Genomic DNA, 27,600 nt, shown 5'->3' on the forward strand with positions numbered 1-27,600 from the left:
CAGTGCTGAATGGGGCAGGGGACGTAGTGACAAAGGACATGGGAAAGGCGGAGATACCGAATGCTTTCTTTCCCTCAGTCTTTAACAGCAAGCTCGAACTTCAGGAATCCCATTTCCCAGTGACCAGGGGGAAAAACTGGAGCAAGGAAGACATACGCTTGGTGGAAGACAATCGGGTCAGGGAATACTTAAGCAACCTAGACATACATAAGTCCATGGGCACCAATAGGATGCACCCACAAGGGCTGAGGGAGCTGGCTGATGTCATTTGAGACCACTCTTGATAATTTTTGATCAGTCATGGTGACGGGGAGAAGTGCCTGAGGACTGGAGGACAACAAATGTCCCTCCTATCTTCAAGAAGGGCAAGAAGGAGGACCCAGGGAACTACGGGCTGGTCAGCCTCACCTCCGTCCCTGTGAAGGTGATAGAGCAGCTAATCCTGGAAACCATTTCCAGGCACATGAAGGACAAGAAAGTCATCAGGAGTAGTCAGCATGGCTTCACCAAGGGGAAGTCAGGCTTGACCAACTTGATAAACTTCTGTGATGAAATGACTGGCCTGATGGATGAGGGGAGAGCAGTGGATATTGACTACCTTGATTTGAGTATCTAAAGGATGGGTTGAAGGAGGATGGAGCCAGACTCTTCTCAGTGGTTCCCAGTGACAGGACGAGGGGCAATGGGCACAAGTTGGAACATAGGAAGTTCCGTTCCAATACACGGAAAAACTTCTTTACGGTTAGGGTGACGGAGCACTGGAACAGGCTGCCCAGGGAGGTTGTGGAGTCCCCTTCTCTGGAGATTTTCAAGACCCGCCTGGATGCAGTCCTGAGTCATGTGCTCTAGGCAATCCTGCTTTAGCAGGGGAGTTGGACTAGATGATCTCTAGAGGTCCCTTCCAACTCTGAAGATTCCGTGATTCCGAGTAAGGCCTTTGACACTGTCTCCCATAAGATCCTCTTAGAGAAGCTGTATGGGCTGGTTGAGCAGACAGTGAGGTGGGTTGAAAACTGGCTGAATGGCTGGGCCCAGAGGAGTGTGATCAGTGGCACAAAGTCTAGTTGGACACCAGCGACTAGCAGTGTACCCCAGGGGTCAATACTGGGTCCAGTCCTGTTCAACATCTTTATTAATGATCTGGATGATGGGGCAGAGTATACCCTCAGCAAGTTTGCTGATGATACAAAAGTGGGAGGAGTGGCTGATACGCCAGAGGGTCATGCTGTCATCCAGAGGGACTTTGACAGATTGGAGAAATAGGCTGACAGGAACCTCGTGAAGTTCAACAAGGGGAAGGGCAAAGCCCTGCACCTGGGGAGGAATAACTCCAGGCACCAGTGCATGCTGGGGGGCACCCAGCTGGAAAGCAGCTTGGCAGAAAGGACCTGGGAGTCCTGGTGGACACCAGGTTGAACATGAGCCAGCAACGTGCCTGTATTGCGTCTGGCTGGGATGGAGTTAACTTTCCCCATAGCAGCCCTCATAGTGCTGTGCTTTCTATTTGTAGCTAGAACAGTGTTGATAGCACACCAATGTTTTGGCTACTGCTGAGCAGTGCTCCCACAGCATCAAGGCTGTCTCTCCAAACTCCCCCCACAAAGGCCAGCAGGCTGGGGGTGGGCAAGAGGTTGGGAGGGGACAGCTGACCCAAAGTGACCAAAGAGATATTCCATACCATATGACGTCATGTTCAGCAATAAAAGCTAAGGGACAGGAGGAGGGGGCATTCATTATTAAGGCATTTGTCTTCTGAAGCAACCACTACGCATACTGAGGCCCTACTTCCCAAGAAGTGGCCTGCTGATGGGAAGTAGAGAATAATTTTTTTGTTTGTTCGTTTCCTTTGCTTCTGTGAGTGGCCTTTGCTTTTTTTATTAAACTGCCTTTATCTCGACCCATGAGTTTTTAATCATATTTTCTCCCCCCTGTCTCACTGAGGATGGGAGTGATAGAGTGGCTTGATGGGCACCTGGCAGCAGCAAAAAGGGTAAATGGTATCCTGGGCTGCATTAGGAGGAGCGTTGCTAGCAGGTCGAGGGAGGCGATCCTTCCTCTTTATTCAGCACTGGTGAGGCCACACCTGGAGTCCCGTGTCCAGTTCCGGGCTCCCCAGTACATGAGAGAGATGGAGCTACTGGGAGTCCAATGAAGGGCCACAAAGATGATTAAGGGACTGGAGCATCTCTCCTATGAGGAAAGGCTGAGAGAGCTGGGACTGCTTATTCTAGAGAAGAGAAGGCTCAGGGAGGAATCTCATCAATGTATATAAATACATGAAGGGAAGGTGAAACCAAGATGAAGTCAGGCTCTTTTCAGTGGTGTCCGGTGACAGGACAAGAGGCAATGGGCACAAATGGAAAAACAGGAGGTTCCGTCTGAACAGCAGGAAACATTTTTTTACTGTGAGGGTGACTGAGCACCGGAACAGGTTGCCCAGAGATGTTGTGTAATCTCCATACTTGGAGATGTTAAAAAGCCATATGGAGGTGATCCTGGGCAACTGTCTCTAGGTGGCCCTGCTTGATCAAAGGCATTGGACCTGATGACCTCCAGAGGTCCCTTCCAACCTCAACCGTTCTGTGATTCTGTGGTTTTAAGTGTTCTGAAAAAGTGTTTGCATTTTTACCTCAATCTGACTTGAGTTAAACGCGATTTAAGGGAACTGGATCACAATAAGACATCACACACTCAAGGATGAAACAAGGGCCCTGGAACACCTGAAGAAATGCTTTAACCTTCCAGCAAATCCTCTGCCATATATGGAGAGAAACAGAATGGGTCTCCATTTTACTTGTATAGGTCAGATAAAGAACTGGCACCACAGAAGCCAGAGGAGATAGAAGTGTTTTCCAGTAACTGCTGAGGTGGGACTCAGTAGCTTAAATATAGGCTTCTAGTGACTCTTTAGATGTCCTTGGGATATCCTGCCTGGCCTCCAGCTACTGGTGCAGAAGGGCACAATCTCCCATAGTCCAGTGCTAACCATGTGCAGAAGTCTCAGAAACCCTAGTGTCTCAGTTGTCAGTAGATGTCACCTGGTGACAACGAAGGCTCTCTGACATGCAGTGAGATATTGGGATACATTCCTAAACCCAAGGGTCACAGTGAAGGATGTGTAAATCACATTTGTTGATTCTTCAACAACCAAACTAAAAATATGCATGTTGAAAGCAAAACCAATTCCACATTTCCAGCCTGCAAACTTAGTAAAGCTCATAATATAACACTTATTGTCTGTAAAATAAAGTAGTGTTGATTTAGAAAAAGTAAATTTGTCTCTCATAGCAACCTATCATTTTCCCTCAGTGATTTAAAAAGCAAGTTAGATTTTCGTTAACTGCCCTGGAAGCAAAACATACTTTCAAAATTTAATACCTTGCTTCTGTTCACAATTCACCGCACATCCCAAAATAAGCTGAAGCATTCTCCCAAGCTCTGCAGCATCAGAGTGCTCTCCAATCAGGTTAACATCAGGAAGAGTGAAGCCGTTAATCTGTTGCCCTAGAATCTGCATACATACGTACATCACTATATACACATACACATACACTGCAAAATACAAAGATGATTCAGAGGCAATAGGAAGCACTTACTCTAACTTGGCATAGTTTTCAAATCCATCTTTAAAACAAACTAAAAAAATTGCACCAGCTCATATACATATTTCAAAATATAAAACCATCCCATATCACTTGACACAACTGACATTTTGGAAAGCTGTCTCTAATAACAAAGTATTAGTTCCAAACTTATCAAGAACAAGATTTGTTCTTCCAGGTAAGGAAAGGTAACGCAGGTAGGCCTAAAAAAGTTGATCAACAGCACTCAATGAATTAATTCTTTTTATTAATTCTTTTCATTTAAAAAGATCTAATGCCTAAAAGCTTTCCATCTGGAATAAAGTAAGTCTGAATTTCTAAATCATACAATTGCAAAGTCAGAAATTAAATGCTTGACTTCAATAAAAAACATCTAGCACGAATGGACAACAAATCTCAGTTTGTAAAACACTTGGTCTAACAGTTTTGTGGGTCTAATCTAAGGATACTTAGTATGTCCAGAGCCAAAACAACTAAGTCCTCATCCATGAGAAAAGGACCTGTCCTAGTGGTACAACATGCAATTAAAGATAGCAAATGTAAATACAAAAAGAATGAAGAGAAAGAAAGCATGAGTGGGTGTGAGAGAGAAGGCACCCACTCAAGGAGGGGGGAAACTGTGAGAGAGGTGGTGAGGGCAAGAGAGCCAGAGTGAGAGAGAAGGCAAGAGAGAGGGTAAAAAGGTGAGAGAGGGGGTGAGAAGAAGACTAAGAGCAGGCAAGAAGGAATGAGAGAGGGAAGGCAAGAGAGAAGGCAAGAGAGAGAAGACGAGAGAGAAAGGGAGTGAGGAAGAGAGAAGGGGAGGGAGAGCTAGGAAGAGAAGGCGGGCGAGAGAGAAGGTAGGCTAGAGAGAGCGTGGGCAAGTGAGTGAGAGGGAGAGAGGGAGATATGTGGTGAGAGAGGGGGCACATGGAAGTGAGAGAGGGTGAGCGAGAGAGGAGGTGGGTGGGCGGGAGAAAGGGTGAGAGAGAGGGGGTGAGCAAGTGTGCAAATAGCAGAATGAGAGCAATCGAGAAGGCAATTGAGTCAGAGAGAAGGCAAAAGACAGGAAGTGAGCAAGTGAGAAGGTGAACAAGACGGTGAGAGGGGAAGAGAGGACAGAGATGTAGAGGGTGAGGAAGAGAAATATAAGGCAAGAGAAGGGGAGCAAGAGAGAGGGGGAAAGAGAAAAAGGGGGGAAGGGAGAGGGGGTGAAGGCAGGAGGAGAGAGAGGAAGAGAGAGGGGGGGAAGGGAGAAGGGGAAAGGAGGGGGGATGTGAGCAGGGGGATGGGACACAGGAGGGGTACAATGGGAGAAGCAAGAGAGGGGGAAATGAGGTGCGGGAAGTGAGAGAGGAGGTGAAGCTAGAGGAGGGGAAATGAGTGAAGAGGAGGGGAAGCGAGAGGTGGAAGGAGGGGGGAGAGATAATGAAAGTAGGGGCAAAAGGATGTGCATGAGTGAGAGAGCATGTGAGTGCAAGAGAGAATGAGCAAAAGCGTGAGCCAGATAACATTAGTGCAAGCAAGTGCAAGAAAGAATCTAAGTTGTCTCTAAGAAAAACAAGAAAAACATATGAGAATTATTGGAAAATGCTTTGCAATTAGGAAGAATTTACATAAATGATTATCTGTAGAAGTAATTAAATATTTCTGCTAGACTGTTCTGCAAGCTTTCGGGGAGCTGAAGATATGAATATATTATGTGCAATTAAACACAATTCTGAAACTTTAATTGTAGACAAAAAGCAACTGCCCAATTTAAAGAAGGTTTAATAGAGAAACGATGACCACAGAAGGAACCACGCATTTATTTTCTGAATGTTTTTTTTTTGCTTATATGCAAATTTTCACATGAAAATTGTTGAACATGTAGAAATCAAGTTGTTGAAAAGCTTCCAGGATTGAGCTTTGGAGGAAACATGAGGTGGTTGGGGATTTTTTGTTTGTTGGTTTGGATTTGTTTGGTTTTTTAAGGACTTGCTCAAAGAATGAACACAGACACTACTAAAAATCTGACTATTTTTAAGATTTGAGGTACGCTTTTTATTAAAATGTCTCCTTTTTGGTCAGTGATAAGAAAATTAGAATTCTATGGAAGCATCAAGTACAACAGAAAATGTTACTATTATATAAAATGAAACAATGAAATAAAACATAGCATTTTTGAATGGTCTAAGTTGATTCACATTTACATTTCAACTTTTATTGCCTGTATTTTTAATGCAAAGATTTTTTTTTCCATTAATGATAATGCAGTTGCTTTGTAAAAGTTGTTGGGCGAAGCTGAAGAGGTATATTAGCTTGTACCATAAAGAAGTGGGGAAAACACAGAAGAAAATTTAGGATTATGAAATAAATGTAACAGACAATTTTAATACTGCAACAAAACTCAATGAGTTATACAACAAAAGGAAGGTTAGGCTCCAGAATAAATGTCTTGTGATGAAAGCAGACACCTTTCATTTATTTGAGGAAAATAAATAGTAGAATATTTTACAGAAAGAATGAAAGTTTGAATTCCAAAGCAGTAAGATTTCAGGGGCCTCCTTTAGCTTGTTGTTCTTCCATATTATAATAGACAAGACAACCAGTGTAGGACAACTACTGAGAGACTGTTATCTTGAAAGCAACAAATTATGATGCTGCTATAAAATGAAATAAATTGTCATAAAAGACTTTTCAGAGGTTTTTAGCTGCACCAGGTAAAATCCAAGCATTTTTCTCACCTATACTGCATAAAAGGGCTTTGCCAGAGGCAGGGGGGAAGACCCTGGTAACAAAAGTATAAATAGGGCTAGTAGCAGAAGCAAGTACATCTCTGCTGTTACTAAAATCATCCCTACAGCAGGAGGTGCATGTGCGTGTCACGCTTAGCACACTTATAAATGTAATTTATATTTGTACAATTTAGTAAATCAATCATTATTGCCTGTCGCTTGCTGACTTAGTAAGGTAATAAAGTTGTCATATCAGACACCTAACAATCATATATACCAACTAGCTGAAAAGGAGCTGCCATCATTTTGTCATAGCCATACTAACATTCTATGACAGAATTATTTTATTATAATGTATCAGTACTCATTAATTCAGAAGCCATATAGAAACTTTTCTTTAGTCTTCTTCAAAGAAAAGATATCTGCCAAAAGACTATAATGAAAAATCCTTTTAAACTTTAACTGAAAAGTCAAAGTAGTTACAGACTTTGGGCACTGGTGCAAGTATAAGGACACATACTGAAAAACTTATGGCAAAAGCCACAAAAATCTAATTCTAAAATGTACTTATGGCCTTCTAATAAGGTCAGCTATGATCAGATAAGTCAGGACATAAAACATTTGCTCAAACATTGACTCTCAAAATGGTGACTTCAGCATGGATATTCAGCACTTGGAGGGGTGACCATTTACTGAATATGGACTTATGAATCTAACTTCAGGTACTCAGGTTTTTTTAGAAAAAACTATTTGTTCTAAAGCACTTCACTGTATTTGCAGTCATCTTACTCATAGTATTTATAAGAAGTGAATACTGTTTCTTGGGGCAAGCAATATCCCCATGCAATGAACATGAACGAACAGACTATGCATCACACCGTGCTAACCAATTTACTACAAAACATCACTCAAACTAGATGCAAATTTTAAAGCATAAGATTCACCACTGAAAAATACTTTGTTGTTTGGAGTGATTCATCTTTAAATTTGCATAAAACCCTCCTATATAACAGAGTGGGCAGTCTCTAACACTCAAGAATTAAAACATTTTAATTAAAAATTACAATGAGGAGATGGAAAAAGTGTTCTTTCCTCCTCCTCCTCTTCCCAGGGAAGGGGGGGAGAAAGAAACAGTCTTTGGTTGGAACAGAGGAGAAAAATCAGAGGCACCGTTTAAGGCCATCACCAAAAGAGAGTCAGTATCAAAACTGTCTCCTGTTTGTATTCCAAAATTTAAATATCAGACTAATGCGGAAGCTCCGGTAGAATATTTGCACCAGGAACAAGTGAGGAAGATGACCTCCTTTCAGGGAAGGCATTAGAGCCAGCTGAGCCTCAACCAACTGTCCACACAGAGAAGATAAGCAGGGTGACTGTTACTAGAGGCTCGCTCCTGCAGGGGATGGAGGTGTCCATCTGCAGACCTGACTTGATGTCTTGGCAGGTTTGTTGCTTGCCAGAGCATGTGATGTACAAGGAAAAGCTAAGAGATCTGGGTTTGTTTAGCCTTGAGAAAAGAAGGCTCAGGTGAGATTTTTATTGCTGTCTAAAACTACCTAATGGGAGGGTGTAGAGAAGATGCACAGTGATAGGACGAGAGGCAACAGACACAAGTTGCAACAGAGGAAATTCTGATTTGATATAAGGAAAAACTTTTTTCCCCATGAGGGTGGTTAAATGCTGGAACTCCAGCCCAGAGAGGCTGTGGGATCTCCATCTTTGGAGGTATTCAAACCTCAACTGGACAAGGCCCTGAGCAACCAGCTCTTGTTGGCTCCGCTTTGAGCAGAAGGTTGGATTACATGACCTCTGAAGGTACCTTCCAACATACATGATTGTATGGTACTGTGGGCAATCAATTTTGAGAGGGCTAACACATGAGAACAGGCTACAAGACTCCCCGAGTTCCCAACACTGAAAAAGTCCAGACCTAATAAATCAGCAGACTATATTGTACATTGAAGTGAATAACAAAAGAAAAGTGAACGTAGATTACTTAAGACTGCACTTACCTCATGGTTATAATCCAGTATCCCTTTTAAAATTTTCTTCAAGTTGCTTACCTACGACAGGAAGAGGAAGGAAATACGTTAAAAATGCAGGGAGCACCTAAATAGATGATAAGTTACACAAATACTATATGGCAGAAGAGTAGACAATCACACAAAAAAACCCTCCCACACCCCACCATCAAGAATCATGCAATATACATCTGTTTAAGTTCCCATGCGAATTTCTGTCTGAACAGTTTAAATTAGCATAAAGTAAGTTATGCAGCAGTCCCTTGTGATCAAATTTCTAGATGTTATCACAAGTCCCCATGAAACAATGGAACCCAATTAAGTCTATGAAAAGACCACCATCCCCTCTGAAAATTACACACCATGTTGTCTTGGATGGGTTTTAGATCAGACACTATGATTTTCTAAAGGAAGTCTTCTCTAGAGTACTTGTTTATCTTCAGATGGTTTTATATTTAAAAAATAAAATTTTCTTTTCCTCTCTGCTCTTCTTGAAATATCCTGGTGAATCTTCTTACTCTCTAGAAACATACACCTCCAAGCCAAAACCCCTAATAAGCTCATATTTCACTGCTCAATAAATCATACTCCTTCCTCTCTAAGCTACAGAAATTTATTTTTTCATGTTCTCATTAATTATTTTTCCTGGTTCCTACATTTTTTTCATTGCCAATCTATGAATTCTTTACAATTAAATGCCTTCCTTACAATAATCAAGACAAAATTCCACATTTCTTGGCAGCATCTTCGATCCCATGCAAAGATAACTACTGTAACACTTGCACAACCAACACCAAAGTTAAATTCCATATAAGCAGGAGGCTTGTATTTATGCCAGATTTCTCTAGTACTGAAGGGTTTCAGCTCACTTTCCGCTGAAAATTCATTTAGAACAAGTATCAAATAGAGCATGTATTAAAAATTATGAAGATACTATATGGATCCCATAGGTTATATTTAGAATAAACAAATCTTCTGGTTGAAAATAACTTCTACAGATTCTTAGCCTATTAGTGTCATAAAGTATTTAGCAAAGAATTAACCAATGGAAGCAATGTGTTATCTCATTTGACAGGAAGTTTAAATAAATAACTTCTGTAAAGACTTCCTGAAGAGGGATGAAGAGAATGGTTAGAAAGTTGAATTTTCCTGGGTAATCATGTCCCAGTTAAATTCATCTTATCTCAGACCTAAATAGCATACTGCCCTATGACAAAGTTTTACACCACAGGTGATTACACTTCACAAGATGCATACTACTGACAACATCATACAAGTTGTGACATGAAATGCAAAACTATAACAGATGGAGGAAGGAGGGGAAATGAAACAGAATGCCCAAATTTTTACTGTCTTTAAAACAAGAGATATTAATACATATAATAAACTTTTGACATTGGATAGCCTCTTTAAGTTATGTATCTTCCAAAAAGATATGAGACCACATAGCAGAAGATAAATTAGGAAGCACTATACTGATATTCAAGGACAAATTATGAACTCCAGCATAACCAAAATGACAGCTGCTGAAAGCTAAACTCAGTTTCTCTCCAAAGAAAAGTTCAAGAATCCAACAGGCTATTCATCCCAAAAGATAAAGGAGAGCCCTGAACTTAAAAATGGTAATGATCTGACCATGTCATTCCTACTAAACACACCCCTTACAGAAGTAGGAGTCAAAACCTGACCAACTACAAGCATATATAAAACATCTCTGGGCAACGTTCATCATTGTCTTCATAACCATTGAACCTAAAGTTATAATGAAATATTCACCTAAACATCTAAAAAGACATACCAAATATTTCCAGGTTTAACCCCCCTCTCCTGCCATCAAACACACCACTTTTGGTCTAAGAACTTTAAAATAGATGATTGCCAAATGGTCCAGGTCCCACGACCTCTCTTGGTGATCATGCACTGTCATAACCAAAGTCTACAGCAAATTTGAGAATTGTATAAAAATCAATTCATACAATTGCAAATAACACTGTACTGATTGGAATATCACTTTCAGACTTGATTCATTAAAAAACTTCCAGTTTTTTATTTGCCTCAGGCTACTGCAGAAAGCACCACAGAAAACAATGGGCCATGTTTCTCCTCTATCTTCTAACTGCAACACTTTGCAGTTTGAGTTTCCTACTGTTTAGTTTGTCATTCCCTCCCCCACATCCACCTGGTATGTCCATATTAGAACAAACATGATAGATAATAAGCAAATCACAGAATGGAATGGTCACGGTTGGAAGGGACCTCTGGAGATCATCTAGTCCAACCCCCCTGCCAGAGCAGGGTCACCTACAGCAGGTTGCACAGGATGGCGTCAAGGTGGGTTTTGAATGTCTCCAGAGTGGGAGACTCCACCACCTCTCTGGGCAGCCTGTTCCAGTGCTCTGCCACCCTCAAAGTAAAGAAGTCCCTCCTCATGTTTAGATGGAACTTCCTATGTTCAAGTTTGTGCCCATTACCTCTTGTCCTATCACTGGGCACCACTGAAAAAAGACTGCTCCCATCCCCCTGATGCCTTCCCTTTAAGTATTTATAAGCATTAATAAGAACCCCCTCAGTCTTATTTTCTCCAGACTAAAAAGACCCAAGTGCCTCAGCCTTTCCTCGTAAGAAAGATGTTCCAATCCCCTAATCATCTTAGTAGCCCTTTGCTGGACCCTTTCCAGCAGTTCCCTGTCCTTCTTGAACCGGGGAGCCCAGAACTGGACACAATACTCCAGATGTGGACTCACCAGGGCAGAGTAGAGGGGGAGGATGACCTCCCTCGACCTGCTGGCCACACTCTTCTTGATGCACCCCAGGATGCCATTGGCCTTCTTGGCCACAAGGGCATATTGCTGGCTCACGGTCATCCTGTTGTCCACCAGGACTCCCAGGTCCTTTTCCACAGAGCTGCTCTCCAGCAGGTCAGCCCCTAACCTGTACTGATGCATGGGGTTATTCCTCCCCAGGTGCAGGACCTTACACTTGCCCTTGTTGAATTTCATAAGGTTCCTTGAAATAACAGTCATTTCAATATCTGATAAATACTACCCAGCAACAGATATGTACAAGGCTTAGTATCCAATTAATGTGTAAAATCTGCACCGAATTAATCATATTCCAATCAATGCCAATACTGTCAAACAAAGACCACCAATGGGAAACTTGAATGGGCATCGATACAATATATAATAGTGCTGGGGGGAAATGGTTGGGTGTTGTTTTCCCACCCCCACTCCTCCACAATGCAACTGTGACCCCCCTGCTGCACTCTAAAAGATGTTCACATGTGGACCTCTGCCACTTCTCTTCCTGACTGGTCACTGGGGAGAGTTTCCATTTCCTTTCTCTCCCTCTCTATCCCTATGTTTTAATTTGTGCCCATTGCCTCCTGTCCTGTCAGTGGGCATCACGAGAAGAGTCTGGCTCCCTCTTCCCTCCCTCCCATCAGGTATTTATATACATTTATAAGTTCTGTTCCCCCCACCCCCCCGAGCCTTCTTTTCTCCAGGCTGAACAGTCACAGCTCTCTCAGTCTCTCCTCATAGGAGAGAGTGCTCCAGTCCCTTGATCATCTTTGTGGCCCTGTGCTGAACTCACTCCAGTAGCTCCACATCCTTCTTGTATTGGGGAGCCCCAAACTAGACACAGTAATCCTGATGCAGCCTTACCACTTCTGAGTAGAAAAGAAGGTTCACCTCCCTCGACCTGCTGGCAACACTCCTCCTAATGCAGCCCAGGATGCTGTTGACCACCCTTGCTGCAAGGGCACATTGCTGGCTCATGTTCAACTTGGTGTCCACCAGGACCCCCAGGTCCTTTTCTGCCAAGCTGCTTTCCAGCTGGGTGGCCCATTTCTCCAGCCTGTTCAGGTCCCTCTAGATGACAGCATGACCCTCTGGCATATCGGCCACTCCTCCCAGTTTTGTGTCATCTGCAAACTTGCTGAGGGTACGCTCTGTCCCATCATCCAGAGCATTAATGAGGAGGTTAAACACTATTGGCCCCATTATTGACAGGGCCACATCTAGTGACTTGCTTCCAACTGCACTTTGTGCCACTGATCACAACCTTCTGGGCCTGGTCATTCAGCCAATTCTCAGTCCATTTTTCTAACCTGTACTTCTCTATGAGGATGTCAAGGGAGACAATGTCAAAGGCTTTACAAAAGTCAAGGAAAACAACACTTACTGCTCTCCCCTCATCCACCAAGCTAGTCACCTCACTGCAGAAGGCTATTAGGTTGGCCAGGTGTGATTTCTCCTTCATAAATCCACGCTGACTACTCCCGATCACCTTCTTGTCCTTCATGTGCCTGTAACTGGTTTCCAGGATTAGCTGCTCCATCACCTTCCCATGCGAGGCTGATTAGCCTGTAGTTCCCTGGGTCCTCTTTCATGCCCTTCTTGAAGATAGGGGTGATATTTGCTCTCTTCCAGTCCTTAGGAACCTCTCCCAGTCACCACAACCTTTCAAAGACAATTTAGAATATCCTTGCAATGGTATCAACCAGGTCCCTCAGCGCTCATGGGTGCAACCCATATTCCATGGTATTCTTCCAAGCAAATACCTGAAGAAGCCAAAGTCTGCTGTCCTGAAGTCCAGGCTTGTGGTCCTGCTTTTTACTCTCCTCCCTCTTCTTAGGATCCTCTTAGGAGTTCATTCCAACATCTCATGGTCACTAGAGTCAAAGCTACCTCCAACTTTTGCAACCCCAACCAGTTCTACGTCGCTTATAAGTATGAAGTCCAGCAGAGCACTTTTCCTTGTTGGCTCCTCAATCACCTGTGTCAGGAAGTTGTCATCAATGCACTCTAGAAATCTCCTAGATTTCTTGTGCCCTGCTGAGTTGCCTTTCTAGCAGATATCAGGGTGGTTAAAGTCCCCCATGAGGACCAGGGCTTCTGAACATGAGGCTTCTTCCAGTTGTCTGAAGAAGGCTTCATCTATTTCTTCTTCCTGATTAGGCAGTCTGCAGCAGACACCTATCACATCACCCATGTTGTTCTGCCCTCTAATCCTAACCCATAAGCTCCCAACTGGCTCCTGACTGGTCTCAAGTCATCTGTCTCCACAATTCCAATGACCTACATTAGGGTTTCTGCTCTGAACTGTATTCTGCAGGAATCTTTGTCTCTCCACTTAAAATACAGGGGGCCAATAAAGACACCAACCTATTAGCTTTGGGGCCCACCCCACCCTGATCACACACACAACTGTCTTCCATGAAAAGAAGTCCTAAGAACATGCCTGTATCTTTGCTTGGCATGGGCAGGTATGGGCACTTGAGTTTGATTGGAAACCAAGATATACTTTTAAAAGAAGTAGCTCTGAACACATTTCCAGATTATACTTATGTTGGGACATAGAGTGCCTCAGAAGTTAAAGACACAGAAACAGAAATAACTATGTTAGATACTAATTATCTTCTTGATGTTAGGTGAATATCAGGCCAGATTCAATAGCCCAAGAGATGCAAGGCTGCCCCGGCTCCATGCCCCCAGGTCCAATCAGTAGCGAGGCTGAAGATGTATTCCCAGTAGGCACGCACACACAAAGCACACATATACACCACATATATACATATATACACAGATAGACACACTCAGCACTCACACAAATACAAAGATCACCAATGGCCTCATGCCGTTCCCCTCTCTGTCTGAGCAGGATGGAGGCCCATTAATGGGAATGTATGTACATATGTATAACGTGGATCTCTCCAGCAGCAGGGCTCAGATATTCAATCTGCCCAGTAGCTGCCCCTGGATCCCAGTCTCCCCAGTTGTTGGCACCTGGACATATGAGTCCCTGAGGCTGCAGCCCCACTCAAGTTACTGGTAGAAATCATCTCACTCACACACCCACACACATATGTGCACAGAGTTGTCTGGAACTCTCTTGGTTCCCTAGTAGCCAACCCCCCATAGTCTCACCCTTACAGAGACACACACACACACGTGGGTTTCATCCTTATGAGACCCCCAGACCTTACGGTCTCTCCAGCAGCTGGATGGGACTCCCCTGCTCCGTCCAATAGCCAGCTCCTACCATGGGCTCACCCTGAGACACACACAGCCCCCTGACTCCCAGGTCACTTCATCTAGTCACTGGCTAGTCTGCCTTGATATTCACTAATGATCATACACTCACTCACACCCCGGCAGCATTCGGTCCACTTGCTGGCAGTACAGACACACAGGTGCTCTAGCCCCATGTCCCACTCCAGTGGCTGGCACTTGATTTTTCTCACTCAGCTTTCTCCAGTTGCTGGTACCAAGGCACACAAGTCCTGCAACCTGTGGAATGACTCCAGTTGCTGAGACTCAGACACCTTTACACACACACGCACAAACAAGAGAGCATTTCACCCAGGGAGAGTTAGAAAGGAATTTAATAAGAAGCTAGGACAGACCGCACTGATCAAGTACAGGGCATGGCCACACAAGTTTACTGACCAGGCACTTATTTACATGTGACTGGCCCTTTTTACCCCCCCCTTACCCCTCTTTTTCCCCCACACTTGTTCCTCCCCAAATCACTTAAACCCCTCCCTTTTCCTGGCTTTGGTTTCTCCCCTAAACATCCCATAATAAGTCCTGTGCAACCCTAAAATGGTCTTCCCCTGCATCCCATAATGTGTCCCATACCCCTAGGCAGCAACCCTCCCTCAGTCCGAAAGGTGCTCCAGCATTGACTTATCTTGATGGATTCCATGCTTGGAGCATGATGCTGACATTCTCCTGGGACAGCACTGAGAGGGGCCCCGATAGTATGTCTGTATTGGGTGTATGTGGCAAGGTTTTGGTAGCAGGGGAAGCTGCAGGGGTGGCCTCTGTGAAAGGACATCAGGAGTTGCCCTGTGCTGGGCACAGCTGGCTCCGCAACAGACCCACTGGCAAGCCAAAGCTGAGTCAATCAATGAAGATGGTGGCACCTTTGTGAAAACATATTTAAGAAAGGGCAGAAAACTCCAGGTAGAGAGAGAAGGAGGGAACAAAGAGAGTTAAAAGCAACAGAGGGATCCTGAATGTCAGAAATGGAGGAGGAGGTGCTCCATGGTGCCAGAGCAGATATTTACTGCAGCCCATGAAGGACCCACACTGGAGCAGCACACAAACAATCTCTGCAACCTCTCCTCCCTTCCCTTCTCTTCCTAGGGGATTGGCTGTCTGTGTTCAAGGCCAGCTCTGATATGGTGCAACTATGCAACCTGGGATCAGGATGATGGGAAAGAGCCGGGTGAGAAAGAGCTGGGAGAAGACTCATCAGAGGCCTCCCTACTTTGTTCAGGTGCAGCAGATGCCTCGTCTTTGGGCCTGAGATATGTTGTAGATATGCTGTGGCCAGCCATGGCTTTCACTGATCCAGACTTGAGCCTCTGATTTGACTTCCTGGCTTGACCTCAGACCTGCCTTGTCACTATGGACTTACCTGGCCATCACTGGACAGTTCAGCCAGGCTGAACCTGGCTGCTGTCACCAGACCTGCCCTACTCTCCTTGCTGTGGGACTGTGCCCTGTTGGTGAGGCCACTTCTGCCTTGCTGTCGCCCTTGGTTCCAAGCTCACCTGCCCTTGCAGAGCACCCATTTCTGCTGCTCTCTAACATAGCATGATAAAATTAAGCAGAGATAGGCACAAATGTCAATCACAAGTCATTGTTTAAAATTCTTGTTCTAACATATCAGCATCCCTTGACCACTGAACTATTTCCGTTTAAGGAATTTCATTCTTGTGAAATTTTAGCAAGATAATTAAGTTAGTTTTTGGTACTATTTCCTAGTTTTAGTAAAGGCTGTTTTGTTTTGTTTTCAAAATGTGTCAGTAGGAAATATTGGTTTGTATACAGTTAAAAAGTAATTATAGGAAGTATGTAGTTCTTAACCAGGAAAGAGTTCTCTCCATGTTTACAGATTTCTTTTTGTTAGCCACAACATAAAATTATATTCAAGCCAGTAATGAAAGTAGGGTTTTCATTCCCAAATGGGGAAAAAATGAACTGCTAAGCTTAGTGATTACATAAGTTTTGCCCCTGAAATTCTGTCTTCCAGGAAGCAAACTGTATCTGTGTTAGAACACAATATTTAAATAGAATGGGTTGGTTTTAATATACAATATACCAACTGGCTGGATGCTTTCTACTCTGCCAGTCCCTAGAGTTCTAACATTTCCCTATTTCTATCTTATCTTATCCCTTACTCAAATCTCTGAAGCCAAAGTCTGCTCTGAAACCAAGATTATAATGACCTGTGACTGTACAGATTTATTTGAATCTAGCTGGCCACCAGGTACCCACTGAGCTGCTCTATCCCTCCCTCTTCAACAGCAGAGGGGTAGAAAATACAATGGAAAAGCTCATGGATCAAGATAAGGACAGGGAGATCACTCACCAATTACCATCACGGGCAAAACAGACTTGACTTGGAGAAATGAATTTAATTTCTTGCCAATTAATTGTAACGGAGTAGGACAATGAGAAAGAAATAAGAACAAATCTAAACACACCTTCCCCCCACCTCTCCCTTCTTCCTAAGCTCAACTTTACTCCCAACTTCTCTACCTCCTCCTCCGCCTGAGCAGTGCAGAGGGATGGGCAATAGGGGGTTGCAATCAGGTCATAAATATTCATCTCTGCCATTCCTTCCTCCTCACATCCTTCCCCTGCTCCAGCGTGGGGTCCCATCCATGGGATACAGTCCTTCATGAACTTCTCCGACATAGGTCCTTCCCACAGACTGCAGTTCATTAACTGCTCTAGCACAGGGCTGTTCCACAGGGTGCAGTCCTTCAGAAATGGACTGCTTCAGCGTGGGTCCCCTGTGGGGTCACAGGTCCTGCCATAAAACCTGTTTCTGTGTGGTCTCCTCTCCACGGGACACAGGCCCTGTCAGGAGCCTGCTCCTACATGGGCTCTCCACAGGCTGTGTTTTCCTTCAGGGCACATCTAGCTGCTATGGTGTGGGGTCCTCCATGGGCTGCAGGGTGGATATCTGCTGTGGCATTAACCTCCATAGGCTGCAGGGGAAACCTCTGCTCTGGCACCTGTAGCACCTCCTCCCCCTTCCTCTTCACCGACCTTGGTATCTGCAGGGTTGTTTCTCTCACATATTCTCATTCCTCTCCCTCAGCTGCAGCTGCGCAGCGTTTTTTACCCTTTCTTAAATATGTTGTCACAGAGGTGCTACCACCATCACTGACTGGCACAGCTTTGGCTTTTGCATGCCAGAACAAGATGAATTTATGAGACACATGAACTGACAAACAAACCATGCCAGTATTGTTTCCCCAGGAAACTAGGTTGGAAATGGCATTTTAGGAAGTCACATATATCCTGATTTTCCCATCCAGAGTGGTCAGTGTACATTTGAATTTACTTTTTACCTAAGGCTACACTGACATATAAATGGCTAACTAGTTGTGTTCTTTCAGGTTTTAAGCCCAAATGTTCCTGAATTACACCAGCAAAACTTCTACTGCCTTAAAGGTTTGCATAAAAAAGAATCAAGAAAATTTACTAGCATACCAGGTGGTAGAAATGATCTAGCAAATACAGTGGTGTTAACATACATGCTGATTACACACAAAACAGAAGAGCACCACTTTCTCCTCTAGAGCTCAATAATTTTGCAGAGCTGTCAAAGTAAAAAGAAACAATTTTGCTTTTTAATGCAAATAAATCACTAATTACTTTGCTATTTCTCAGAGCACAAACTTTTTTGAAAGAGTAATTATTTTCACACTTTGCAATAAAAAGAGTAAATCCCTTTATTCACACTTCTCAGTTGCTCAAATGTTGATTTAAACATACAATTTATTTCAAGATTTATTTTTCATCTTAAGTTATTGAAACTTATTTACAAACTCAACTTTTGTTTGTTTTTTCTTCATTAAAGTACGGGATAATAATATAATATACAACTAAAATCATCTTACATTCAGTATATAAAGCAAAGTGGTAATTTAAAAATACATTACTATTTAAGCACAAACAATATTGTACTAAGAACTGATAAACAGATTTGCAGGAAAGCACAAACAATATTGTACTAAGAACTGATAAACAGATTTGCAGGAAAGCAAAACAAACCAAATACCTTTAGCCTCCAATTATCTCCTACTTCTGTTTTGATTCTGTTTAACCAGTTTTCATCAAAGTAAGTTGGATCTCTGAAAATACATAAAAAGTTAGAACATTTGTTAAGAACACAAATTTCAAGTACTGATACCTTGGTGACTCAACATCTATTTTAGGCAGATTTAAATGACTGCCTATATAGATATGGTCAGTATACAAAAGTTCAGAATCCTGCTATTATTCATTTATCTAAGTATTTACACCCTGCTCATATCCCAGCTTTATCTGCATGCTATGGGTAGTTAATTCTTTTGAGGAAACTGCAACACTTGGAAAGCTTCTTGCAAATTTCTTCTATGTCTCCAAGTTGAAAGTGTTCCTTTCTTAATGTTACCAATTATCAGCTAATGATGGGGCTTAAACTCTCTGGGGAACCTAACATGTTTGCAACATCTGAAAACATTAGTAAAATTAACGGGTTTTTTTCCTCGCATCAAGAATTACCATTGCTAGATGCTGGCTGCAACACTCAAACAGGAAAGCTTGAGAGTGAACAAAATATTCTGCCTTCATACACTCAAAAATGTTAAAAGCATCAATGGAATTAAGTATTTGCTACCGAGAACATACTTATCTGTTATACTTTCTTTCAAACATCAGTTTTTCCAAATATTTCTTCATGGCAATTCTTCACAAAAAGATCTGTCATTACCTTTCTTTAAAGGATTTTCTGTCTTCTGCACTCTGATGAAGCAATCAAGACAGACACAGAAAAAGAGAACACCTATTGCTTGTATAACATGCTGCTATTTCTATAAACCTCCTTCCTCTCTTGCACATCTTCCATGAGCTACTTATTCGTGACAACTAACACACCCTCCCTCTTGCCCCCCAATCCAGAGACAAGATTAGATAAAAGGGTAACATGTCCTAATTCTCATTGAAGTCATATTTTCCATTCTACAACACAGATTTATGACAGTGTTACGATCAGAACTAAAGAGAGATAAGGCATTAAAAATAAATGGTATTTAAGTGGCACCTACAAGAAAGCTGGAGAGGGACTTTTTACAAGGGCATGTAGCGATAGGATGAGGGGGAATGGCTTCAAATTGGAAGAGGGGAGATTTAGATTAGATATTAGGAAGAAAATTTTCACTATGAGGGTGGTGAGGCACTGGAACAAATTGCCGAGGGAAGTTGTGGAGGCCCCATCCCTGGAGGTGTTCAAGGCCAGGTTGGATGGGGCTTTGAGCAACCTGGTCTAGTGGGAGGTGTCCCTGCCCATGGGAGGGGGCTTGGAACTAGATGATCTTTAAGGTCCCCTCCAACCTAAACCATTATATAATTTTATGATAAAGCAATATGCCCATATAAGGAAAGACTCGTATTTCAGATGAAAAATAATCACTACAGTCCAAAAAAGAATAGCATTTTTTGAAAGGGTAAGGCTCTTGAGAGTCAATTTAGTAGTCAATCTCCAGACTTCAGTTTTACAAAAAGTAATCCTAATTTCTGGATTTAAACTATCACATGTTGCTGCCAAACACTATTAAATTTACTGTTGTATTCTCCAGAGAGACACCAAGTGGACATAATTATCTGCGCTTCACTGGCAAAGACGACCAAGAGGACTTTCTTTGCAGCATCTTATCATCCTTCAAGGCCATGGCAGGTCACAAACATTTTCAGCTGCTTCAAGGCTGCAATGCTATGACTATGTCAATTCTTGGCGTTACATTTTCATTGTAAAAAAAAAATAGTCTGAAAAGCAAGATGGAAAACAGCACAGAAATGCCCACAAGGAGGCATTTACTTGGGAGGAACTGGATGGCTAACACTGCGTATGCAATATTCAACAAGGCAGACATCAGTTGAGGAAAAAATGCAAAATTTAGGGTTCAGCACCAATTCAGTTCACCCTTGGAGTCCTATGTTTCAACAGTGATTAAAAGGCTTTTCTTAGCTACAGCAGTAATGACTGATACAGAGATCATCAGTCTACCTTCACTTTCTGCTTGACAGAAGCCATGGATTGCCTACACTTTTATTTAGCTCTCTGGACATGCATTTTTGGAAGGCTCTTTGAAATGCAATTAAATTAAATCCAAGTGTCCCATCTGGTCTTCAAGAAGGAAAGGAGGACTAACAGCTGATAAACAATCCATTCAAAGTAATTCACACATAACAATAGTCAGAAAAGTGCCAACAACAATTGTCTTTACAGCACCTCAACGCCAGATTAAATAATAGCCAGAAACATCTAGAGAAAGTATGATGCCAGCAAACCTCTGAAAGAGATCTGTAAGAGGGTAATCACCAAGCAAGTCTAAAACAATCATACTTTCTTCCACTGTTGGGAAGTCACCTCAGTATCATTCCTAATGCAATTGTCAAAATTTCTGTTCTCTTCTCAAAAGTTCTAAAGTTCAGATCACGAGAATTAACATCAACAACAATGCTTGTTCTTTATAATCAAACCAAGGGACCAAATCAACGATAAAAAACTTAGCATAGAAGCATTAAAAAAAATGGTGTATTGGACATAATTGGTAGGGTTTGGATAGAAGAGGACTGCAGGGGTGCTCTGTGTGGGAAGAAGCCATGAACTGCCCTGTGCCAATCACAGCTAGTTCCAGCAAGCTCAGAAACGGATGTGAACGACCCACCTTGGGCCAAAAATTCAACCATTCAGAGGAGCAAATAGCACCTCTGCTCAAACATATTTAAGAAAGAGCAGCAGCTATTAGGAGCAGGAGATGGCATGTGAGGATGCACTAAAGGAGACACAACAGGAAAGATGTAGATGTGAGGAGGCACAAAAAGGAGAGGTAAGAGGAGACACAGGAAGACACACATAAGGGGACACATGAGGAGAAACGTGAAGAGACGCATTTGGAGAAATTAGAGACACATGGAAGCGAACATTGTTGAGGATATGGCTGGAGATGCACTCTTGGAAGGAGGTGCTCCATGCTGAAGGAGGCACCTCTGAGAGGACTGCAACCCATGGATAAGTCATACCAGAGCAGGGACATCTCAAAAGGGACTGTGGCCTGTAGAATACTCACTCCAGAGCAAAGGAAATAAGTAAGAAGAAATGAGCAGCAAAACCAAACCAGTATGCACTGACCCCAACTTCCTGTGCTGCCTGTTTGCCTTGTCGAAGGGATTGGGAGGGACTGAGTATCATGCATAAAAAAAGGAAGTTACCCAACCAATCCCCCCAAACCCCCCCAAATATATCCCTCCACTGGAGATATAAGTCCCTCTTTTATATTCTGCACGTATTAACACACACAAGCTATGCTACACTGTATGACACTAAGTTATTAATTGAGTGGGGCAAGATAAGTAGATAACACAAATGAAAATATATGCCATCTTGTATATCTACCAAGTCCAGTGGAGTTGTTAAAGAAAGAAAGTGCCCAAAGATATCTAGATACTAAACAGTCTCCAGAGATGGAAGGAGAAAAGTTAGTAAAAAAGTATAACAGAGAATTATTCTTTTCCCTTTCATTTGTCTGAACACTCCCACCTTTTTTAAATAAGTATCCTTTCTGTAGTACCTGTTTGAATTCAAGTAGCAAAAAGGAGAACTTGACTAGTTTCAAATTTGTTTTTCAAATTGTTAACAGCAATGAATGCTTTCTCTTTGTATTCTCTGGCTGTCTATTGGCTCTGTATCAGTTTTTTAAACCAACTATTTAGACCAAACATAGTGACATCTATGTGTCCACCTTTCACATTCAGAGACACAGCCATCTATTGTGTTTGCTACCCTTGATAGCTACATCAAGGATCCACTGGAGGTGTTCACTCCTACTACAAAAAAAGAAGCAATCATATCTTTCCTTAGAAATCATGCATACCTTATCATTGTTTTAGAATTCTAAGATCAACTCGTTGCTGCAATTCCTTTGCTCCAAAGCTTTTCTCAATAGAAATACAGTCCAGGCTATTGCTAAATCCATATATGAGAATCAATATCTTCATTACACAAGCATGCAAAGTGGTAAATCTGAATTAGAGTTGACATGCGTTAAGATAGCCAAAGAGTAATTTTGTTAGGCTCAAATTATTGCATGAAACAGCAGAAGCCTTGCAATTGCTTAGCTGATCTTTATTTAAACTTCTCTGGATACACTGACAAAGTCAAGCTAATATTCAGTATCAATGTGACAACTGCTAAGGTAAAAATAAAATTCAAGTGCTGCTACAGAAACACAATATTCACATGGTACATACTTTTCTTTTTAAGAAATCACTTGAATTCACAGTTGAAAACAGTATCTCAGAGTAGATTTCCTTGCTTACTTGGGGGGGCAGCATCACGAATCACCGGTAATAGGTTAAAAGTTAAAGATTGGGGTCTGTTATTCAGGCTTTATTTTGGTATACAATCAAGGCATAGTATTTTTTTTTTAGATCCCAATTCTGACCAGTCCTTGAATTAGTCAGTTTAAAAAAGCTAACAGAAGAACAATGACACTTAACAATTGCTGACATGTCATGATGTAAATGGGAATTGCACTCTATGAGTAAAACTGAGCAAGTTGATGACTGATGAACATCCAAACTCAATATGCCACAATCATGTTTTGCTCTATCAAGTGCTCCAACAAAAAATTTACAGACAATTTTCATAAAAATCTTGACTTTTTACAGAATTTACTAAGCTTGCTTACCATCTATGTGATAAACTTCTACTTAGGTAAGAGAGGAAGAATTTTACAATCTTGAAGAAAGAAACAGCATCCAATTTCTTTTTAGACTTGTAACACTGATAGTCACTTTTCAGAAAACTTAAGAATATGCTATTTTAAATGTTGGTTTATAACTACCATTTCTATCTTTTGTCATCTTTTATGTCAACACAAAATACTTAAGGATTTTTCATTTATTCTAAAGCAGCCAGGACTGCTGACATTGTTTGCAATTGCAAAGATTCCCTTAAAGCAAAGTATAAAGAGGACAGCATTTATTATTTTTATAAGTAATTTATGCTTCACTTTCTTCACAGGAGAAGTTATGCAAGAAATCTCCAGATGACTGTATCTGTTCTTTCAGTAAAATAACTGTTTCTTCAGAACTTCCATTAAAAATCCAACTTTTTTCCACTACTAAGCTATTGGACTTATTTGGGCTTCCCACAACAGATATGTTTCTCTCTTACCTGAAACTTCTTCTAATGAAAGGTTAAAAAAAACTCTCTCTGAAAACAGGTAGTTCTAGATATATATTAACTACTTAATAGCTACTATATTAACTAAAATATATTAACTATTATGCTTATCTATAGTCCCCCAGAAGCCAAAACACTGTGCACGGTGTCAAGATTAGACAGCTAATACACTTAAACATAAGCATTTCATAACATTTCATTCTCAAATTCAGATAGTATACAGAAACATCCTAGACTATATACTGGCATGCTGTTTATAATAAAAATTTATTATTATCCAGCATAATAGCGATTTTCCCTTTCCTTTAATCAAAGAATGTAATGTCCTTGCATACCACTAAAATTACATTATCAAAACAAAGCTTATAGTATCATAGAATAGTTAAGATTGGAAGAGGGCCCTCAAAATCATGCTCAAAGCAGGGGCAGCTACAGCAAGGGAAGCTCGCTAGGCAACCAATTCCAATGTTCAAATAACCTTCACAGTAAAAAGGTATTTTCTAATCTTTAAATGGAATTTCCTGTATTCCAATTTCTGTATTTCAATTTGTGCCCATTGCCTCCTCTCCTGTCAGTGGGCATCACCGAGAAGAGTCTGGATCCCTCATCTCAGGAACATGGTTTAGAACTGGACCTGGTAGAGTTAGACAACAGTTGGAAGTGATGACCTTAAAGGTCTTTTCCAGCCATAACAATTCTATGATCTTCACTCCTTCTTGTCTGTGTCTGGAAATGGTTTCCAGGATTAGCTGCTCCAGCACCTTCCCAGGGATCAAGGTGAAGCTGATTGGCCTGTAGTTCCCTGGGTCCCTCTTCTTGAAAGCAGGGGTGACATTTGCTTTCCTCCAGTCCTCAGGAACTTTTCCCCAATCACCACGACCTTTCAAAGACCAATTGAGAGTGGCCTTGCAATGACATCGGCCAGCTCCATTAGCACTCATGGGTGCATCCCATCAAGTCTCGTGGACTTGCGTGCGTTCAACTTGTTTAAATGTTCTCTAACCTAATCCTCGTCCACCGAGGACAAGTCATCTTTGCTCCAGACTTTCCCTCTGGTTTCAGTAGCCATGATTCCTGAAGGCTGGTCTTGCCAAGAAAGACTAAGGTGAAGGTGGCATTGAGTACCTTGGCCTTTTCCATGCCATTTATTCTCAAGTCCCCTTCCCCATTCAGCAGTGGGCCCATGTTTTCCCTAGACTCCCTTTTGCTGTTCATGTACTTGTAGAATCCTTTTATGTTACCCTTCACATGCCTTGTCAGATTCAACTGCAGATGGGCTTTGGCTTTCCTAACCCCACAGAATCACAGAATGGTCAGGGTTGGAAGGGACCTCTGGAGATCATCTAGTCCAACCCCCCTGCCAGAGCAGGGTCACCTACAGCAGGTTGCACAGGACGCTGTCCAGGTGGGTTTTGAATGTCTCCAGAGTGGGAGACTCCACCACCTCTCTGGGCAGCCTGTGCCAGTGCTCTGCCACCCTCAAAGTAAAGAAGTCCCTCCTCACGTTTAGATGGAACTTCCTATGCTCAAGTTTGTGCCCATTACCTCTTGTCCTATCACTGGGCACCACTGAAAAAAGACTGTTCCCATCCCCCTGGCACCCTCCCTTTAAGTATTTGTAAGTATTAATAAGATCCCCCCTCAGTCTTATTTTCTCTAGACTAAAGAGACCCAGGTCCCTAAGCCTTTCCTCGTAAGAAAGATGCTCCGATCATCTAATCACCTTAGTAGCCCTTTGCTGGACCCTTTCCAGCAGTTCCCTGTCCTTCTTGAACTGGGGAGCCCAGAACTGGATACAATACTCCAGATGCGGACTCACCAGGGTAGAGTAGAGGGGGAGGATGACCTCCCTCGACCTGCTGGCCACACTCTTCTTGATGCACCCCAGGATGCCATTGGCCTTCTTGGCCACCAGGGACATTGCTGGCTCATGGTCATCCTGCTGTCCCCCAGGACTCCCAGGTCCCTTTCCACAGAGCTGCTCTCCAGGAGGTCAGCCCCCAACCTGTACTGGTGCATGGGGTTATTCCTCCCCAGATGCAGGACCCTACACTTGCCCTTGTTGAATTTAATAAGGGTCCTCTCCGCCCAACTCTCCAGCCTGTCCAGGTCTCGCTGTATGGCGGCACAGCCTTCCGGCATGTCAGCCACCCCTCCCAGTTTTGTGTCATCAGCAAACTTGCTGATTCTTCCAAGCAGATCCCTGAAGAGGTCAAAATCTGCTCTCCCGAAGTCCAGGGCTGTGATCTTGCTTTTTTCCTTGCTCCCTTCTCACAGAAGTTTTATTGTTTGATCCAGATTCCCCATGCTGCCCTGCTAATACAACTCAGACATGACCTGGAAAGACTAACTCCTTTTTCAGAGTTATTTTTGATGCCTGTTCAGTATTTACACTCCCCTCTAACACTCATAAAAATAACAGCAAAAGTGTGAGCAGTAACACTGAAAATTTTAGCAGCTTCATCTTTTCTATCTACTGCAATTCTAACACGTGATACAGTGTACTATAACTTCAAACACTGCCCCAAGCTAATAACTTACCTTGCATTGGCTTCAAATGTTTAAGATGAAATTTAAGTTTTGTGAACATATAAGCTCAGTTTTAACCCAATTTACTTTTCAATAAGATTAGCACTAGAAAAACACCTTGTCCAAATACTATATTTTTAGGCTTATATTAACTGCTGTTAAAATAACTGTCTGAAAGTTGGAGAAAAAAGTAGTACCCATATTCCAAATTAAAAGCACTGGCTCAACGTAGTTTAGCTGAATACTTACTGAATACTGGCCAAATTTGAAATAAGAAAATATATTCAAATTCAGACAAATGTACAAATGATAAACTTGTGCACCAAAAATCATGAAATAAATTTGTTCTTACATCTTTTGGAGCACCTGAGCCATCACAACCCCATTCGTTAAGTCTTCCACAGTCTGGCATGGTGTTTCAATGTTAAATGTCTGAATCTGAAGAGAAAGGGGAAAAAAAAGAAGTTATTTTCTTCTTTTATTTTTGAAAACCTTTTGGTGCTTATTTTATTTGCTGTTGTTAGTTAGAATAAAAAAGTACACATTTACTGTTTGAGTAGAGAGGTAGAAAGGTTTACATTGAATGGAAATAGTAAAACTGGAGACATTGCTTTATAACATTTTTGCAACCAAAAACATTGCAAACTCAACTACACTCAACTATAGCATATTTCTACGAGAAACACGTTCACTGTATTGAATTTTAGTCGAGGGCAAATTCGGTGGAGCAAAGAATATTTATTACAGTGCTGGGAGTTACACAGGGGATTTCTCCTCCTGTGGCTCGTTTTTCCTTTACAAACACTTGTTTTTATTTCGTATTCCTCATACTTATTTATGTTTTTTTCTTGGAACATAGTTTGCATAATCAATGAGTTCTTGGAATGCAACCTACTCCCGAACATGCCCCCTCCCTTTTAGCGGTGCAGGCGATATGCTTCCTCAGGGATCTTCCAGGTGGTCTTCGGAGGGAGGTTTGAAGTTTTTAGCACCATGTCCTTCTTGTGGCTTCTCCATTCCTTACACTTCTGTGGTTATCTTATCTAACCACACCACCCTTTGTTTTGCAACGGTTTGGTACTTCCAACTGTTGCTTTTGTCCGATATCCTATCTAACACTATCCCTTTCCCAAATGCATAGCAAGCACCTATCTTTAGCTGAAGCCATAGCGAGCACACATCTATTGTAGCTGAAGCAAAATTCTTTTGCTAAATTACTTATTACATTTCTAACAAAATATTTCTGAAAGCATTTTTTAACACACTGAAAAAAGTTGTAAGTCAATGAGACTTGTGTTAAGCATTCTGAAAATCCCACTTTCTCAGTGTAATGTTGTGGAATGATCACTAAAAATGATCGATAGTACAGCATTGGTCACACATTAAGGAAAGGTATAAAATCAAAAGGCTTCTCGGGTAAGACACAGCCGCGGGTGGTATGCGAAGAATCCGCTACATCTGCGATTCCCTGTACAATATTGCTTGCAAAGCAAC

General features: G+C 42.1%; 1 protein-coding gene across 1 annotated transcript in view; it reads right to left on the minus strand.

Moving 5' to 3' along the window:
- LOC104282128 (protein Hook homolog 3-like) overlaps window positions 1–26,541 on the minus strand; it is a gene marked incomplete at its 3' end in the record, with an annotated part of 56,708 nt that extends 30,167 nt beyond the window's left edge. The window contains exons 1-4 of the mRNA XM_009880206.1: window positions 26,459–26,541; window positions 18,409–18,481; window positions 8,311–8,361; window positions 3,379–3,511 (exon numbers count right to left, since the gene is read on the minus strand). Coding sequence (XP_009878508.1) covers window positions 3,379–3,511; window positions 8,311–8,361; window positions 18,409–18,481; window positions 26,459–26,481 — 280 coding nt within the window. The remainder of the gene's footprint in view (window positions 1–3,378; window positions 3,512–8,310; window positions 8,362–18,408; window positions 18,482–26,458) is intronic.
- Window positions 26,542–27,600: the final 1,059 nt, after the last annotated feature.

This window comes from Charadrius vociferus, unplaced genomic scaffold (assembly GCF_000708025.1).
Source record: "Charadrius vociferus isolate BGI_N301 unplaced genomic scaffold, ASM70802v2 scaffold582, whole genome shotgun sequence".
NCBI lineage: Eukaryota > Metazoa > Chordata > Aves > Charadriiformes > Charadriidae > Charadrius > Charadrius vociferus.